Consider the following 17,494-nt stretch of genomic DNA (forward strand, 5'->3'; position numbering starts at 1 on the left):
CTGCTGGGATTTTCAAGATTATTTTTAAGGTCAGGTGATGCTCACCCTTCTCACTGTGTAAGAAGTACTTTTAGAGGAAGATGATGCAAATCATTTTTCCCATTTCCTTCTAGTTTTAATCAGTATAAAGAATGCATTTGGTTTTAAAATATCAAAATACTTTTATTGTGGCTTTTTAAAAATAAAAAATAAATGATATTCATGGCTTCTGGCTCTTCCTCCTGTTTTGTTTGGTGGTCTCTGGCTGTACAAGAAAGGCAGGGAGAGAACAGATGGCTGGAGAGAAGGCAAAAATGAGGGTCTCTTCAAACACCACGGGAAAGGGGTGTGTCCACCTGGGCAGTGTGTGTTCTTTGATGACTGGGTACTTGGTCTGTCCTGATGGCCTGGGACTTGACCTACTGGGCTGTCTTGGTGCGGCAGAATGGGCAGCGTGAGATGGAGTTAGAAACCTGGGTTCCAGACCCAATTCTTGAATTTACTAGCTGTGTGACTTTAGATGGGCCATTTAACCTCTCTGGGCCTCAGCTTCCTCATTTGTAAAATGGGGAATATAATGCTCTTTACCTCCCAGGGCTTGAGAGAGGATTAGATGAGAAGTGTTTTGAACACCACAGAGCGCCATATAAACATGACTCACTGTTATGGAAGCGATAAAACTGGTTGCTGTTCACATTTATTATAATCAATTCAGATATAAATGCACTATACCATGGCCCCAACAGCCCTGAGGTTACCATTCTGTCCTGTGGCCCCAGTACACGCCCTGGGTTTTCTCAACTGCGGGCTTCTCAGAGCTCCTTGGAGGTGTGACATTTGGGTTTGTCACTACCCAAACACATAATTGCATCGACCAGGCCTAGGAGTCTGAATTTCAAACTTATTCTTCATATGCCTGTGTATGTTTACTTTCATAATATCTGTGAAAAGAACCCCTCTCCTCACACACTCCAAAATACAGTATTGTGCAAAATACCAGTCTAGGAAGCAACACACTAGGGTAGCAACCTTTAATGTCCTAAAAAAGCATCTTAGTAGTTTGACGCAGAAGAGTTACACTGACTCATGGAGGATCACGCGAGGCCCAGCGGGACGACGTTTCTAGTTCCTTCCACCAGGTTTAGAAAACAGAAGGCTCTGGATGGATTTGCTGGACATTTCTCTCTTCAGCATCTCCCTTCCTTGGTCCATCTTTGGGGTGCCTTTTCTGGCTCCAACCTACAACAAGCAAGAGCAACAAATGCCCAAACTCTATAATTGTAGGGAGATCCCCAAATATTTCTCAAATGGCATTTTTTTTTACTGAAAATAAAATCTTTGTTGTAAAAAGTATTTATATACACACATAGACGTGAGCAAAACGAAGGTAAAATGATCCACCATTATCACACTACCCACAGGTAACCTTATTCACATTTTGGTGTACACTCTTCCCGATACACAGATAACGATTTCTTCTGACATTTGCATCTTTTTTTGAACCAGGAGTTTCTGATGATAGGCAATTTCATTGGGATGGACTTTCTCTCGAAAAGCTGTTACTGAACTGAATGCCTTATGTCTCTGATGTCTTAGGAGGGTAAAATGCAGCATACTCTAGGAGGTCTGTCTAACCCTTTTCTGAGCACTACTCCTGGATCCAGGCAGCCATGTGTGTGACTCTGTCCCTGGTCATAGCTGATCGGGCACTTGGCATGGGCTGGGCTTTTAAGATGGTCACTCCCAGGATTTGGGTTATGGGTTCTAAGATGCTACTTGCTTCCTGGGCTGGTCCTTTGAACTGGGGGACCATGAGGTCATTCCTTCCTGTCACATGACTGGAGAGAGCAGAGATCAGGGGAGCCACACAGAGACACAGAGAGGAGATACGGCCTATGTGTGCATGTGCGCATGCTTATGTGTGTGTAAAAGAGATGATGCCTGAGATCTGATGGCTTACCAGTTCTATTTCGAGGCCAGGCTCTCTTTCAGCTCCCAGTTTTTATGAGGCACTCACCCCTATATCCTTAAAAAAGCCCCCTCCACCCCCCTTTTTTTTTGCGGTACGCGGGCCTCTCAGTGTTGTGGCCTCTCCAGTTGCGGAGCACAGGCTCCGGACGCGCAGGCTCAGCGGCCATGGCTCACAGGCCCAGCCGCTCCGCGGCATGTGGGATCTTCCCAGACCGGGGCATGAACCCGTGTCCCCTGCATCGGCAGGCGGACTCTCAACCACTGCGCCACCAGGAAGCCCAAGGCCCACTCTTGGGGAAGGAGTCGCCCAAGTTACACTTGGCAAGGAACCTGGAGGAAACCTTTCTGTACTGAGGAGATCCTAGACACCAAACTTCTAAGCTCAGGCTGGAGGGCAGGGAGAATGGGAAGCTGGCTCTTTGCTCTTAGCCGAAGCACCATCTGCCCTGATTCTGTTAAAGCCAGAGGTAGCGTGAAGTTCCAGGGTGTCTCACATCTCAGAGAAGCACAATGTTCCCACAACATCTGGGGCCCATCGCAATATCTCCTCTGCCATTTCACATCCGCAGGTGGTCCTCAGACAAAACCTAGATGTAGGGCAGTTTCTGCCTACTCCCAGCTCAGTCATATATGTGAGTGAATAAGTAACAAACTTCCAGTCGTTTCCACTTTGCAGGGTGGCAAACGTCTCAGATCAAGTGGGGCCCTCAGGATGCTCTCTATCCTCTTAACATCCTGCTCTGGGGAGTAACCACCTTCTGGTCTTAGCACAAGGATGCTGGTTGAGAAGCTTCTATTTTTCAAATATATCCCTCACCTAGAATATCTTCGTTTCTTCCCATGATAATTTGGTTGCCTCAGCATGACTGTGGCCTTTTATCAAACTTGAATGTCTCCTCTCTCATATTCAACCAAAATGTGTTTGGCTTTCTAGCTTCCTGAGAGCTCGCCTCTACTGTCTGCAAAGTGGGAACGTGGACTGGCTTAATTCCAGTTCCAGGGCTGATTTGTCAATGGCAATGTTTCAACATGTTCAAGATTTCATAGTCTTAATTCTCAACTTTGAAGAGAATTCTAGAGGATGCTTCCTTGAAATTTAAGAGAAATGCCACTGGAAATGTATCAGGTTTATTACCTGGAGGTTTATAACCTAAAGGAGGAAAAGCTAGCACTCCCCTGGGTGTCAGATCTGCACTGATTCCCAGCTCTCCTACTGAGCTGTGTGGCTCTGGACAAAGAAAGTCTCTGAGCCTCTGACACCTCATCTGTAAATTGGGTATAATAACAACACCCACCCCATAGGGTTGTTGTGAAGCTTAAAAGAGATACTGCACGTCAAGTGTTTGGCTCTGTGCCCGGCACATGCCAAAGGCTCAATACATAATAGATATGGGATAACTGTCCACTGGGCTTCCTGCTGACGTCCTAGGGTTTTCTCTCTTCTCTCTTCTGGCTCACCTGGAAATGTGAGTTCTGCATCTTTGAGTTCTTCATCAGCTCTCCAAACATTCGTCTCTTTAACACAGAAAGAATATTGACAAAATTTAGCTTATGTTCTTATTTGCCTTTTGCATCAGAGAAAAATGGATTTTTCTCAACTTTCAGATGCTACCCATTTGGATGGAATGTTGAGCCTTCCTAGGTGAGGAGGTGAGGATAGAGTTCTGCAGAAGCGGGTGTGGCTTTGGGGTAACGCTACACTGTCCTGCTGCACCTTTTAGGGAATCTCTGTTCCAGATTCCAGCAGAGAAGGAGGTGGTCAACCAAGAAGGCTATGAAGGATACTGTATTCTTCTTGGAGGACAGATCTGCTTTAGCTGGAAGTAGAGCCTCCTAGATCAGTGGAAGAGGCTGTAGATGTCCAGTGGCTTTCCACCCAGTGGAAATGTTGAAAGCCCCAGTGGCTAACCTCCCTGGCAGGGACTACAGGGGCCTGTTGGGAAGCCAGCATCACTGAAAACCTGGAGCTTGCCGCTCCCCTGGGGTTTGATGACTATTGCTGACCCTGATCTGCTCAAGACCCTGCACCTCAGGGGCAGCTCATCAAAGAAAGAGCATCCCCTAGGCACTGGAGACACAAAAGTGAGAGGGAACTGGGGTCTCCCTTGCAGACTGACACTCCGCAGGTGAATGTGCAGTGGTGTCAGGAAGGAGACGTTCTCCTAGAGCCCTGAGCATCCACTGGGGTCGCCAACCTGATTCCTACAGCAGCCAGGAAAGTAAAAGAAGTGGGTGAAGTGAGCTGGGGTGGTGGTGGACAGCAGCAAACACACGAGCCCAGCGCCTTTCTAAGGGGCCTGGAAGATGGAAGCTTGTGATGGTGGCTTGTGGGTCTGTGGGCCTAGGGTCGCCAGATCTTCCAAGTTTCCCAGAGAAGATGGAAATCCAGAGTATTCCAGGAAACTGCCCTATTTTGAAATGTAACTTAAAAAAAACTCCCATGAGCCAAATGGAATATATCTGTGGGCTGCCATCTTGCGACACCTGGTTCAGAACCTCCCTGCTTGGTGTCTAGTTGGTGCTCAGTAAATGTTGGAGGGGTTGCCAGATAAAATACAGGATGCCCAGTTAAATCTGAATTTCAGAATGAAGCCAACAAATTTGTGAGTGTGAATATGCCCCGTGTAATATTTAGGACATTTATACCGAATAGCTTTTGTTGTTTATCTGAAATTAAAATTTAACTGGGCATCATGTTTTTGGTTTGTTTGTTTTCCCCTCAATCTGGCAACCCTACCGGGTAGTCACACAACTCAGGGAGGAAATAAGGCTGTCTTTTGGGACAGGGAATAGGTGCTTATGAGACTCTTCCATTCTCCCAGAAGGATGCCGACTCTACCCTCAGAGGACTGTCCGTGAAGGCTGATGGGCCCGTACTGAACTGACAATTGCCCTCCAGGCGTTTTCCGTGGAGAAGCCTCGAGCCTGCGGCCACTCGGTATTTATCACAAACTCCGTTGAGACAATCACTATCCAAATGCCCAGATATTACAGAGCAGGGGTTAGTTTTAAACCAACAGCCTTCTTCTCTCCCACCCCATCCCCCGCCTTTTTGTTTCCAGAACCGTTTATCCAAGCAAAATCCCATGAGGAACTTGGGGTATAAGATAACGGAGAGCTTCTCTGGCGGGAGAAAGGTGTGTGTGCTTTGAGAGTCACACCCTTCCATGGCACCCAAAGGCTCCAGGGAACCCCAGTTTGAACATTGCTGCAAAATTCCTTCCTGGATTAAGTTCCATCAGTGGGCAGCTGGGCACTGAGGGCAGAGCCTGGCCCCTGTGCACCTGCTTTTCCTGAACTTTACTGAACTCACTGGGATGTGATGAAGGGGGTGCGGGAGGGTCTTTTTCTTTAGCCTTCTTCTATCCGTATGCTGCATAGGCCTGGCCACATGGTTCTACTTCATCATTGTGGGCGGAAGAGCACCACCTGAAGCCCCTCCAATCCCACGCCCCTCCTACACAACATCTACCAATTGTGGGGCTTCCCTGGTGGCGCAGTGGTTGAGAGTCGACTTGCCGATGCAGGGGACATGGGTTCGTGTCCCGGTCCAGGAGGATCCCACATGCCGCTGAGCAGCTGGCCCGTGAGCCATGGCCGCTGAGCCTGCGCGTCCGGAGCCTGTGCTCCGCAACGGGAGAGGCCACAACAGTGAGAGGCCTGCGTACCGCAAAAACAAACAAAGTAACAAACAAACAAAACACACAAGTGGCACGGAGGAAGCCAGAATCTTGAGAATACCTGGGCCCAAGGAAATCTTGGAAGATAGTGAGTTAAAGAGAATAGTGAGGATAATGACGATGGTAGGAGAGGGTGAATGCTTTGTGGTCCTATGTGCTAAGGCTTTTGTATACAAGCTCCCATTGGGAAGGCTACGAGCTAGGTGCCATTTTTATTCTCATCTTAAAGAAGAGGGATCTGAGCTAATTAAGCAGAGGGAAGGTTAGGGGGTTTTCCTGGCTGAGACCACAAGGCAAAGCAGTGGTCACGCCGCTAGCCAGGACTTGATTGGCTGGAAATTTGATTGGCAGGAGAGCTGAGCGGCTTCTCCTGCCAGAAGCAGCCGGTGCCCTTCAGCCTTTCTTACACTTCAAGCCCTAAGAAAGGGCTTGCGTGCTTCCCAAGTGGCAACTTCTGTGCATTTAAAAATTTCCTCTTGAAAATCCCAGCCTTACCCATTCACAAAAAGTATCTGGGTCCTTTCTTGGCCGTGGCCCTAGTCGTATTCACCAAAGAGAAGAGCATGTCCCATAAGAGCTGGCGGCTTTGGGAGGACCGGGGAAGGCGTCGGCTGGCTGGAAGCTCCCTGAAAGAATTAGAGGAGTCCCCACCCATCCATGAGCTGCCTATTCTTCCCCCTTAGAAACGGGGCTTGTGATGTGCCAGGCACTGCAGGCATTTTGCCATTTAACCCTCTCGCTGCCCCACGCAGTAGGCCCCTTGCTAACAGTTTTGGTTGCTTTTGTAGAGGAACCTGTGATACAGAGGTCAAGCCACTTACTCAGGGTCATTCGGGGCAGCGGTGGGGCTTGACCCCTATTTGTTTGACTCCAAATCTGGCCTCTGAACTCTGAGAGACACTGCCGGCTTCTCGAGTGATGCGGGAAGTGGATTCGAGTGAGCACGGCCTGGGCCGCGGTTCCCGTCCCTCTGCCACATGGACAGAGCCACAGGCCCAGTTCGCTGTGAAGGCCCAGCATCTTATACCAAGTCTCATTTTCACAGCCAGAGATATTAGTGTGGAAATAGGACTTTTGATTCTTGAAAGGTCTGCTTGGTGAAGAGATGGTCAAACATTAAAACTACAAACTCCATTTTTTTTGGGGGGGGGCAATTCTGAAGCTTAAGATGTGTCATTTCATCTCAGTGCTTCAACCTTGCCACCTCTGTGAACGGGTGAAGAGTTTCAAAGTTTTATACAGGAGGCTAAAAAACTAAGGCTCCTTGTGAAAATACTAAGTGTAAAACTTAGAAAAGAGGAATTCTACTTTCTGTTCATTTCTGCTTAAAGACAACGAAGATCTACTCCCTGGAAGGAACGGATGCCAAGACAGATGTATACAAGTGCCCTTTAGGATCCAGCAAAACATAAAATGTAATATTGTTTTCTTCCTGACAAACAGGGATTTCTGACAACATATTAACAACAAGCCTGAAATGCAAACCTGAGTCCTGGAGTGAAACCCCCAGGAGCAATGGTGCGATGTATCCAAGGGGGCCACCCTGGTAAGGGAGACACAGAAGGAAGGGGTGTGGAAAAGTGAACCTGGGCGGGGGAGGGCAGCAGGTGGGGAGGAAATCCTGTTTCTGCCACTTAGTAGCCAGGGAAGGGTACCCTCTGTCAAATCAGCTTTCCCCTCTCTGTAAGTTGACGACACTTGCCAGCATCCCTTGCGGGTTGATGGGAGAGATGAAGCATGTGCAGTGTGGAGCAGGTGCCTGCCTCTTGGTAAGTCTTTCCCCCAGTTGTGAATTCCACGAATTTGAAAGCTACTAGCTGTAGCTCTTCTGGGGACCCTGACACAGGTTCAACTTGGCCATTTCAGACCCTTCTCGGCTGAGGGATGTCTAGCGCCAAACAGGCAGGCATGTCCCTTGCCATGCGTGTGAATGAGGCAGCCCAGGAATAAAGCATGTGAAGCCTGATTATGTAAATCCTCAGGCTTTCAGTACATGACAATGGCCTTTTTTGGGCCCTTCGCTGTCCCATTCTGTGGTCTGGTGTCTCTGCTTTGGGGCCTAGTCTGCCAAGCCCTGGGGGCGGGGGGGGCACTTCGGGGAGGGGTGAGCTCTGCAGAGGGCACATCAAAGGGAAAGTCACAACTCTGTCACTGGCCCAGCTCTCCCTGGCATTGCTTGGTGTGAAAGGAAACTGTCCTCTGCCTGAGGCAGCCCCATGTCACACAGAGACTAAGGCCTGTGATGTTTAATTCACAGCAGTGAGCACTGGAAACACTTCATCCAGGCTCCCTCAGAGCAGGACAGCCACTTTTCATTTCTGGGGCTCTAAGCCAGACAGACTGCTGTCTGGAAACCTATTGCCTGGAAGGTTCGCAGGATGGGGGGCAGGCTTCTGCAAGGAACTATCTGACCATCACCTCCTGGTTGAGCAGAAGGGCACCCTTCTATGACCTTGGCCTCCTTAGAGCTCATGCAGGCAACAAACACACACATACAAATACACACACATGCCAACACACAGCACATACTCACATGTACACACATACACGCAAGCATGCGTGTACAAATACACAGCCCCAAGTCAGAAAGACTGGAGTACTATTCTGGCTACTCAGAAGAGCAAACCCAGATCTTTATTCTCAGAGAGCTTATTCCTCGGTGTATCCCTGGCACCTGGCAGAACAATGACAGTCAGAATCGCCGCCTTTGAAAACACTCGGGCTGTTCACTCAACTGATTGTGGTCATCATTGCAGGAGGTAGGGAAGTCAGATCATGACGCTGGACACCCTTAAACTCAGTACAGTGCTGTGTGTCAATTATGTCTCAATAAAACTGGTGGAAAAAATAGTTATCTGGATAGAAAGAACAAAATAAAATACACGAATTATCGAAAGTTAAAAAAATACAGACGAGCTAGACTATGAGTCTCAGAAAGCACTGTTCACAACAGCCAGGACATGGAAGTAGCCTAAATGTCGATGGAGGAGTGGATAAAGAAGATGTGGTACAAATATACAGTGGAATACTACTCTGCCATAAAAAAGAATGAAGTAATGCCATTTGCAGCAACATGGATGGACCTAGAGACTATCATACTATGTGAAGTAAGTCAGACAAAGACAAATATCATTTGATATCACTTATATATGGAATCTAAACAAAATGATACAAATGTGCTTATTTACAAAACAGAAACAGACTCACAGACTTTGAAAACAAACTTATGGTTACCAAAGTGGAAATGTGTTGGGGAGGGACAAATTAGGAGTTTGGGATTAACATATGCACACTATTATACATAAAATATGTAATCAACAAGGACTTACTGTATAGCACAGGGAACTCTACTCAATATTCTGTAATAACTTATATGGGAAAAGAATCTGAAAAAGAATAGATATATGTGTATGTATAACTGAATCACTTTGCTGTACACCTGAAACTAACACAACTCTGCAAATCAACTATACTCCAATATAAAATAAAAATTAAATTAAAGAAAAAGAAAGTTTAAAAAAATAGAGGCAAGCTAGACTATGAGTCTCAGAGAGGTTAATCTAACACATATATATGGAATCTAAAAAAAAAAAAAAAAACAAGGTTCTGATGAACCTAGGGGCAGCCAGGAATAAAGACACAGAGGTAGAGAATGGACTTGAGGACATGGGGAGGGGGAAGGGTAAGCTGAGACGAAGTGAGAGAGTGGCATTGACATATATACACTACGAAACATAAAATAGATAGCTAGTGGGAAAGAGCTGCATAGCACAGGGAGATCAGCTCAGTGCCTTGTGACCACCTAGATGGGTGGGATAAGGAGGGTGGGAGGGAGACACAAGAGGGAGGGATCTGAGGATATACGTATGCATATAGCTGATTCACTTTGTTACACAGCAGAAATGAACACAACACTGTAAAGCAATTATACTCCAATAAAGATGTTAAAAAAAAATGCTGCCTGAAGTCACACAGTAAATGGCAGAACAAGAGTCTAAACCTAAGTCTGCCTAATGCTAAAGCTATTCTGCCACCTTCCTTTGCAAAGAGTGAATGCATTCTTTGCTGCCTGGATCCCACTGGGGCCTCAGTTGGCTGTTTCTAAAGGGAGCTGAGGGGCAGCCTCAGAGGCTCTGCTCCGAGCAGGGACCTCTCACCTTCTGCTGCCTGATCGCCCTGGTGACCCTCTTCTCCTGGTGCAGCCGCTCTTCCATGTGCGCCAGGGCCTCCTTCAGCAGCGCCTTTTCTTCGGCCTCTTTGGAGATGTCGTCCTTCAGCTTTGCCACCTGTGACTGGTACATCTGAACCGACACTTTGCTCTGCCTGAGCACACAGGAGAGACAAAGTCTCTTTTCTCCTCATCTTTCTCACTCACCACCAATGCTACCGACCTGGGAGATCCTCAGAACACTTCCATATATGCCTGGCTTCGCGGTTTCCTTACAAGTGGGGGGAAGGCTGAAGATGTGGGGACTAGAGGGCAGAATAAATAGCCCATTGGCTGTGGACGTGCAGCACGAAGGGGGCAACGGTTATGCTACCAGCCCCTCCCAATTTCCCAGAGAGGGTGGGGGAACGGATACCACTGAAAATAGGGTGGAATTACGAAAAGCACACACATGGTGAAACATCAGACACATTTATAAAAGGTGCACCTTATTCCTTAACAGTAGGGTACTTTAACTGCTGCTTTCTTGCCCAGAGACTTGGGTCCATAAGGCCCTGAGTCACCATCCCGCCTCCCCCCTCCAAACCCAGGCCTCTGTCCTCTTGTCCTGGTCCCTACGGGTCTGCAGCTGCACCGAGGTTTAGCCTGGAGAATGGAGGCCTGGGCCTTTTGCCGGGGACACGGGCCATACTTGAGCTGTTCAATGTCCTCCTTGTATCGTCTCAAAAGCTCTTCTTTTCTCTGCAGCTGGTTCTTGAGTAGGGTGATCTTATCAAACACCAGGTACAGGTCTCTTTGTCGAAGCTGGTAGACTCTCTCCCTCTCTTTTGGGGAGAGGTGTTTCATGGACACGTGACCTGACATATCTTTGATGTTCATCAAAGTCCCGAGGGTTTTGCTCATATCCATGTACTACGAGAAAGCATTTCTCAGGTAAGAGGCCTGGCCCAAGACCGCTGGTGGCCACTTTGAGGAGGCAAACATCTAACTCTGTTTCATTCATTTTCTGCAGTTGCAGAGAAGAAACACATGCTTTGCAAATGAGTGCATTTGGGGTTTTTAGTACGACTTTCATTTTCCCCCGCATCCATTTACACTATGCCTTTTTGAGAATTGGGGTGGGGGAGGGGGAATGACAACAGACATAAACATTCATTCTTACTACCCAGTCTTCCAAGGAATTGGGCTCTGCAATTTCCAGCCCATGCTGGGAAAGGAGATGGGTCTCGTGGAGCTACTGTAACAACTAAACATGTATGTGGAGTTGATGTTTAAACTATCTGCAGGGCACACAGGTTTGGACAGGAGGGGACTGATGCTGGGTATACCTACCAGGTTTTCACTGAGATCTAAAGCGTCAGCCACATCCATTTTCCCTGACTTCTCAGAGACCATGATGGACCCTGGGCTGGAAAGGCCATTTTGAGGCTGAAATTAAAAAAAAGAAGAAAAACTCTCTTGGCATTCCATTATGATTTTCTACATCCAGAATAATAACCCAAAGAATAATGGAAGAACTGGAAAGTTACTAAAGAATAATTTGAGAGAGTTAATTTTTTTAACATCTTTATTGGAGTATAATTGCATTACAATGGTGTGTTAGTTTCTGCTGTATCAAAAAGTGAATCAGCTATACGTATCCATATATCACCATATCCCCTGCCTCTTGCATCTCCCTCCCACCCTCCCTATCCCACCCCTCTAGGTAGACACACAGCAACGACCTGCTCTCCCTGTGCGATGCAGCTGCTTCCCACTAGCTATCTATTTTACCTTTGGTAGCGTGTGTGTGTATATATGTCCACGCCAAGAGAGTTGGTTTTAAATCCACTCTGACTCTGTGAACTGCTTTCTTTATGACTGTGCTCCTACCCCTTCAGAGCACAACTGCCTTTGAAATGATGCATCACTTGTGCCGTTCTTTGGCCACTGTCTCGTCCGTCTTCCCTTTAGGCCAGTGGTTCTCAACCGGGGGTGACTCTGTCCACCCTACCCCCTCCAGGACATTTAGCAATGCCTGGACACATTTGTGGTTGTCATAATTGCTGCTGGCGTCTAGTGGGTAGAGGACAAGGATGCTGCTAAACACCCCATGATGCATAGGGCAGTCTCCCAAACAAAGAGTTACCTGGCTCAAAAAATCAGTACCGCTGATGTTGAGAAGACAAGCTCCAGAAAAATGGAGACCATGTGGCTTTTGCTCACTATCTCCCTCCTTGTGCCCAGCATGGCACCTGTCACCGAGTGGTGCATAGTGGTCATGTTTGTTGAATGAACGAATGAAGGTTAAGTGGAAAATGGCCTCCCTCCTTTTTACTAAAGGAATCTCATTTCTGTGCAGCAGAAACCATACCCTCACAAAATTCGGCCCAACCTTCTCCTAGCTCTGGAACCTGGTGGGTGGGCATCCCTTCAGACCCTTTCCAGAGACAATGCAGATAGTGTTTGCAGCTGCATCTCCCTAAGACCCCAACCAGCCAGCTGGCTGCTGGAAGCCCAACTGACTGCATGGAAAGGCCACCAGACTGAATAGGGGACCTGATCTGAACGACTACAAATAACCATAACAAGCCTCCTTAAAAAATAAATTGGCTTTTAATGCTTGCCATGAGCCTCTCTTAGCCCTAGCATTTGTTGGCACTACCCTGAAACCCTCTGAGATTAAAAACAAAACAACTACAAAAATATAAATGCCCCCAAAGTGACTGTGATAGATAAGAGTGGACATATTTGTCTATGTACCTATGGAGATGAGAATAAAAGAGGGTATCTGAAGATGACAATAAACCGGGCAGATCTGCTGCAAAAAGAACCTGAGATGCTGTTCAGTGTCTTCAGCTACCCTGAGCTGCATCCTCTGTACCGCTCCAGACGCCCCCTCTTTTCCTGAGGGAAGGGTCACTAAGGAAGAGCCTGGGCTACAGGATCCAAGCACACAGTCCCCACCCGGTCTCTGCAGGCTCGCAGACACACCACCAGGGACACACCCCTGGTGTGTCTTCAATCATTATTCTGTGACCTTGGGTGAGGTACTTGACCTCCTGAAGCCTTACTTTTTCTTATCTGTTAAATGGGGACAATAATAGTAACTATGACACAAGGCTGCTACGATGGTTAAATGACATAAGGCATGGAGCCGGCTGAGCTCAACGCCTGGCACACAGTAAGCAGTTCACAGATGTCAGCTATTCTTCCTCCTGCTCTTTCCTTTAATTACTGCCAACCTTGGAGGATTGAGAGTTGGGAGGTTTCCTGCTCTGTGGTGTCAGTGGTGGGATGAGGGCTTGTTGCCAAGGGGAAGGTCAATCTTGGAAGCAGGACCATCAGGACGTGAGATCCAGCTGAGCTCCCCACCTGGAGACGGTCCCTCTACTCCCAACCTCAGAGAAGGAAGATTCGATTTTACCAGGAAGACCAACACGTTTCTGAAGACTCACATCTCTAGACGTGTGAGCAAATGTCTAGAAAAATTGTAGGAGAAAATGCTGGTACAGATAGGATGGCTTTATTATGTTTTCCAAAAGCTGGTTTAGACTAGCTGCCGCAGCAAGCCACGCTGACCTGAGCTGTCCATTGTCATGTGTCAGTCAAACACCTGATCAAACATCCATTTAGGATACACGGCACCTTCAACCTAACAATCAAATTACTTCTGAAAATCCTGGAAAACACAAACTATGCTCCCTAAGAAAGGAAGGTTTTCTTGGATAATACTCTTTAAATACTGTTTGACAATAATAACTATCATCTATTAAAGTGCTCGCTATGAGCTAGGCACTGGGATAATCACTTTACATGATGATCTCCTTTAATTTTTCCATCATCATTTTACAGCTGGGAAATGAAGTCCCAGAAAGGTTAGGAGCCTGCCCAAGGTCACAGAGCTTGCAGAGCTGGGATTAGGACACAGGTCTCTGATTCTAGAACTTGTGTCTTCTTAATCATCATGGCTCCCTTCTGCTGCCCTTTATGTGTTCATGTTTTTCAGTTTATAGCAAAAAGCAAATGTTAGGCAAGCTCATGACATACTGTTGTACATTAGCTTGTTGGATATTTTCTGCAGAATACAACATGTGATGTGAAAAGGAGGGCCCAGAGATTGACCTGGCCAGCATCAGTGCAATGCTATATCATGCTGTACATGATGGGAAGCCGCCTTTCTATTCAAACATTGGATCACTATTACGGCCAGGCACCGACCAGTCCATACAGGTGCCTGCCCATCAGGGAGGACCTGGCCTCGAACCAATGATGTATACAGTGGTGCCAGGGCACACGGCTAGTGTCTGTCCTCATGCCCACCCTCCCCACGTGTCAGTCAATGCAGAGACAAAGTTTCTTTGGTTACCGTTCCGATCTCTACTCTTGAAAAAGTTGGCAAGTCAGGTTTTACATCCAATATTTTCCGAACATTTTTTTCCATCCCGAGGGTCTTTAAGTCTAGAAATGATCCATCCATGTGGTCCTTGTGATCTATAAAAGAAAAAGTTTACACTCAAAAGAAAGGCTCAGGAAGAAGTTACTGCATGTAAAAGTCACAGCTGCTATTTACTGGACTCTTACCACAGGCCAGTACTAATTAGCTCACCATCCTCCCTTGGCAGGTGAGGCATCGAGGCCCAGAGAGGTGACATGACTTGTCCAAGGCCACACAGCTCATATGAGGCTGCAGCCTCCCAGGGCGGGGGCACTGAGGGGGAACCTTCGGCCACAGGTGTGAGGATGGACTTGAACCCAGGCTTCTGTGTCCTAGCCCAGGGCTCCACCCAGCAGCAAGCTTGGTTTCTTGAAAGCCCTATTCCCTCTAAACAGGGTATTTATCCTGGGAAGTTCCCCAAGGTTGGTCCTTGCACACCATCCATCTATGAAAGAGTCCCAGGGGAGGCGCCATCATTCACCTGGAGTGATCACTGCTCGGCTGAGGCCCCACTGGGCGTGGGCACGCGTGGGTGTGCAGAGTTGGAGGGGATGGCGTGTCAGAATGGAAGAGGTGGTTGGGTGAATGATGCCTCCCCCTCAAAGATGTCTGGCTCCTAATCCGTAGAGCCTATGAACATTACCTGACAGGGCAGAAGGACCTTTGCAGATGTGATGAGGGTAAGGATCTTGAGATGCGGGCTTATCCTGGATTAGCTGGGGGGACCCAACATAGGCGCATGGGTTCTTACAAGAAGCAGACACAGGGAGTCTGACTACAGACAGAGACGGTGTTGTGACAGAAGCAGAGAGTTGAAGGTGCTCCTCTGCCGTGAGCCAAGGAAAGCGGGGAATTTTTATTTCCTCGCCTTTTCCAGTCTAGAGACTAGAAAAGGCAAGGAAACGGATTCTTTCCTAGAGCCTCCAGAAGGAACCAGCCCCTTGCCTTTACCTTAGCGAAACTGATTTTGGACCTTTGGCCTCCAGAACTGTAAAAGAATAAATATGAGTTGTGTTAAGCCCCTATGTTTGTGGTAATTTGTTAGAACAGCCATAGGAAACTAATATGGGGGGTGAAGGCAGGAGGTAGGATGAGAGGTGGGGAAATGCAGTGCATGTTCTGGAAGAGCTTAATTGGGGTAGAGCAGATGATGGGGGAGGGGAGGAGTAGAGGGAAGAGTCGGGATGGAAAGCTGAGCTCAGTTTGTGGCCAGCCTAGAACAGTAGCCTAAAGAGTATAAACTTGATTTAAACATCACTGAAATGTCACGAGTGTGACCTGTGTGCCCGGCCCTCTGCCAAGCAATCAACGCATCACCCCACTGTACTGTCCCGCCATCGCCTCCTTTTACACACGAGGCGGTCGGGCTCTGAGACCTGTGGCTGCTGGACGCCACACAGCTGGCAAATGGCTGAGCCAGGGCTTGGGATCACAGTGGTGTGACTCCAGGGTCTGAGTCACTGCTATTTCAGCTTCTGATGGAGCAGTGATCTGGCTTAATGAAGGGTGATTTTTTTTTTCAGAAAAATAACCGGGATGTATTAGAGACGAAGGAGCCAGCAGCATTTCTCAACTGCAGCATCTCGACGTGTTGGGCTGGACAGTCCTCGTTGTGGGGGCCGTCTTGGGCACCGTAGGATGTTTAGCAGCATCCCTGGCCTCCACCTACTGGCTGCCAGGAGCAACACCCACCCAAGCTGTAATTATCAAAGATGAGAGGGTTTCAAGAAAGCAAACCGAGAGGGTTGGGTAGGCCAGAGAGAACATGGCGGGGGGAGCAAGCTGGGCCTTCAGTGCAAGGGGGGCCACGTCAGTTGCCAAAGAGGCAAAGACAATGTGGGAAGTTGGTGGTGAGCACACAGAGTGTAATGCACTTCAAGGTCTTAGTGGGACAGGAGTACAAGCAGTAGAAAAGGAGCTAAGGAAGCAGTGGTCCCAGTGAAGATACACCAGCTTGAAGTGCATGTTTGATGATGAAGAAGAAAGATGGAGTGGGAGGCTGTAGACGCTGAAGAAGGAGGTCGTGATTCAGGAGCTTGTGCACAAGGTCGTCTGGGAGGGAGAGAGAAGGGGAGACTCAGGGAGGGAAGAGCTGCATTTGGAAAGAGAACGTAGTGAGGGAAGATGGAGGGAAAGGAGGAAAGATCATGTGGAGAGAGACAGGAGGGGAGCTGAACCGGCTCGTGCCTGGGCCCTTGACCTCTGACAGTGCCACTTGTTGAGAATTTCCAGCTTGGTAGAGTGAGAATAATAATATTATAATAATAGCTATTCAGTATTAACCACTTGCCGTGTGCCAGGCACCATGCCAGAAGTTTAACACGTGATATTTTCTGATCATTACAAACAGCCCAGCAAGGAAATGTGTTTGCATTTATAGGTGAGACACAGACGCCCAGCAAGGTTCAGCTATGGAGCTGGTAAGCAGTAGGATCAGAAGAATTCAGACCTAGGTCTGTCATTCTCTTTTCAGAGAGACTAGAGGCTGGAGAGTGAAGGGCTGGGCTGGCTGATGTGAAGGGTGCGTGAGGAGAGGGGTGCTGGGCGGATCCCGAGATGGCAGAGATGGGTGATGCGGACTTGGGCTGTTGGAAAGAGGGATTTTCTTCTTTGGGAGAAGAAGCAATTCTTGATTATAGTTCTGGATACAAAAGTTACACATGCCTGTTACACAAATCCAAACAGGGCAGAAACCCATAAAGTGGAAAGTGTCCCCCCGCTGTATCCTCAGTGGCCGGCACACAGTAGGGCTGCAATAAATAGTTGTTGAATGACTGAGTGAAAGTCATGGCTCATGCAGTCTCATCATGCTGGGATAATACTCTCAACACTTTTATGTCTTTTCCTCCAGATTTCACCTGTGGTCGGATATTGGCATTTGAATAAAAAAAAAGAAAAAAAAGGGGAGAACACTGTGCATATTGTATTACAACTTTCTTTTTTTTCACATAAAAATACTGCATATCTTGGATATCTGAGAAAGAGCGATTTTCTATGTATGCAGGGAATCCTTTTATTTGCAACAAAATCTTGCAGAAATAGACACAATCAACTGAGCTTGCAAAGATCAATGTAAAAAGTCCTTTCTTTCCCTTATCAAAAGAAGCTGAGAAACCAGGCAGGAGGAGAGGGAAGCTGACTTTTAAGGTCCTCCTTACATGTTTCCTGTCTTCCAGTGGGACCACACAGTAATCCTTCACCAATCAGATTTTTTTTTTTAGGTCACAGCTTTTTTATTTTTTAATTGAGATATAGTCAATGTAAAATATTGTATGTTTC

General features: G+C 47.5%; 1 protein-coding gene across 1 annotated transcript in view; it reads right to left on the reverse strand.

Annotated features, from left to right (window-relative positions):
- Positions 1–1,101: 1,101 nt before the first annotated feature.
- LOC308611314 (forkhead-associated domain-containing protein 1-like) overlaps positions 1,102–17,494 on the reverse strand; it is a gene marked incomplete at its 3' end in the record, with an annotated part of 102,448 nt that continues 86,055 nt past the window's right edge. Inside the window, exons 14-19 of the mRNA XM_081260141.1 lie at positions 16,164–16,267; positions 14,147–14,266; positions 11,131–11,226; positions 10,490–10,710; positions 9,788–9,953; positions 1,102–1,218 (exon numbers count right to left, since the gene is read on the reverse strand). Of these exons, the coding sequence (XP_081116267.1) occupies positions 1,102–1,218; positions 9,788–9,953; positions 10,490–10,710; positions 11,131–11,226; positions 14,147–14,266; positions 16,164–16,267 (824 nt within the window). The remainder of the gene's footprint in view (positions 1,219–9,787; positions 9,954–10,489; positions 10,711–11,130; positions 11,227–14,146; positions 14,267–16,163; positions 16,268–17,494) is intronic.

The sequence above is a fragment of the Mesoplodon bidens genome (genome assembly GCF_964165515.1).
Source record: "Mesoplodon bidens genome assembly, contig: HAP1_SCAFFOLD_298, whole genome shotgun sequence".
In the NCBI taxonomy this organism is placed as follows: Eukaryota; Metazoa; Chordata; class Mammalia; order Artiodactyla; family Ziphiidae; genus Mesoplodon; species Mesoplodon bidens.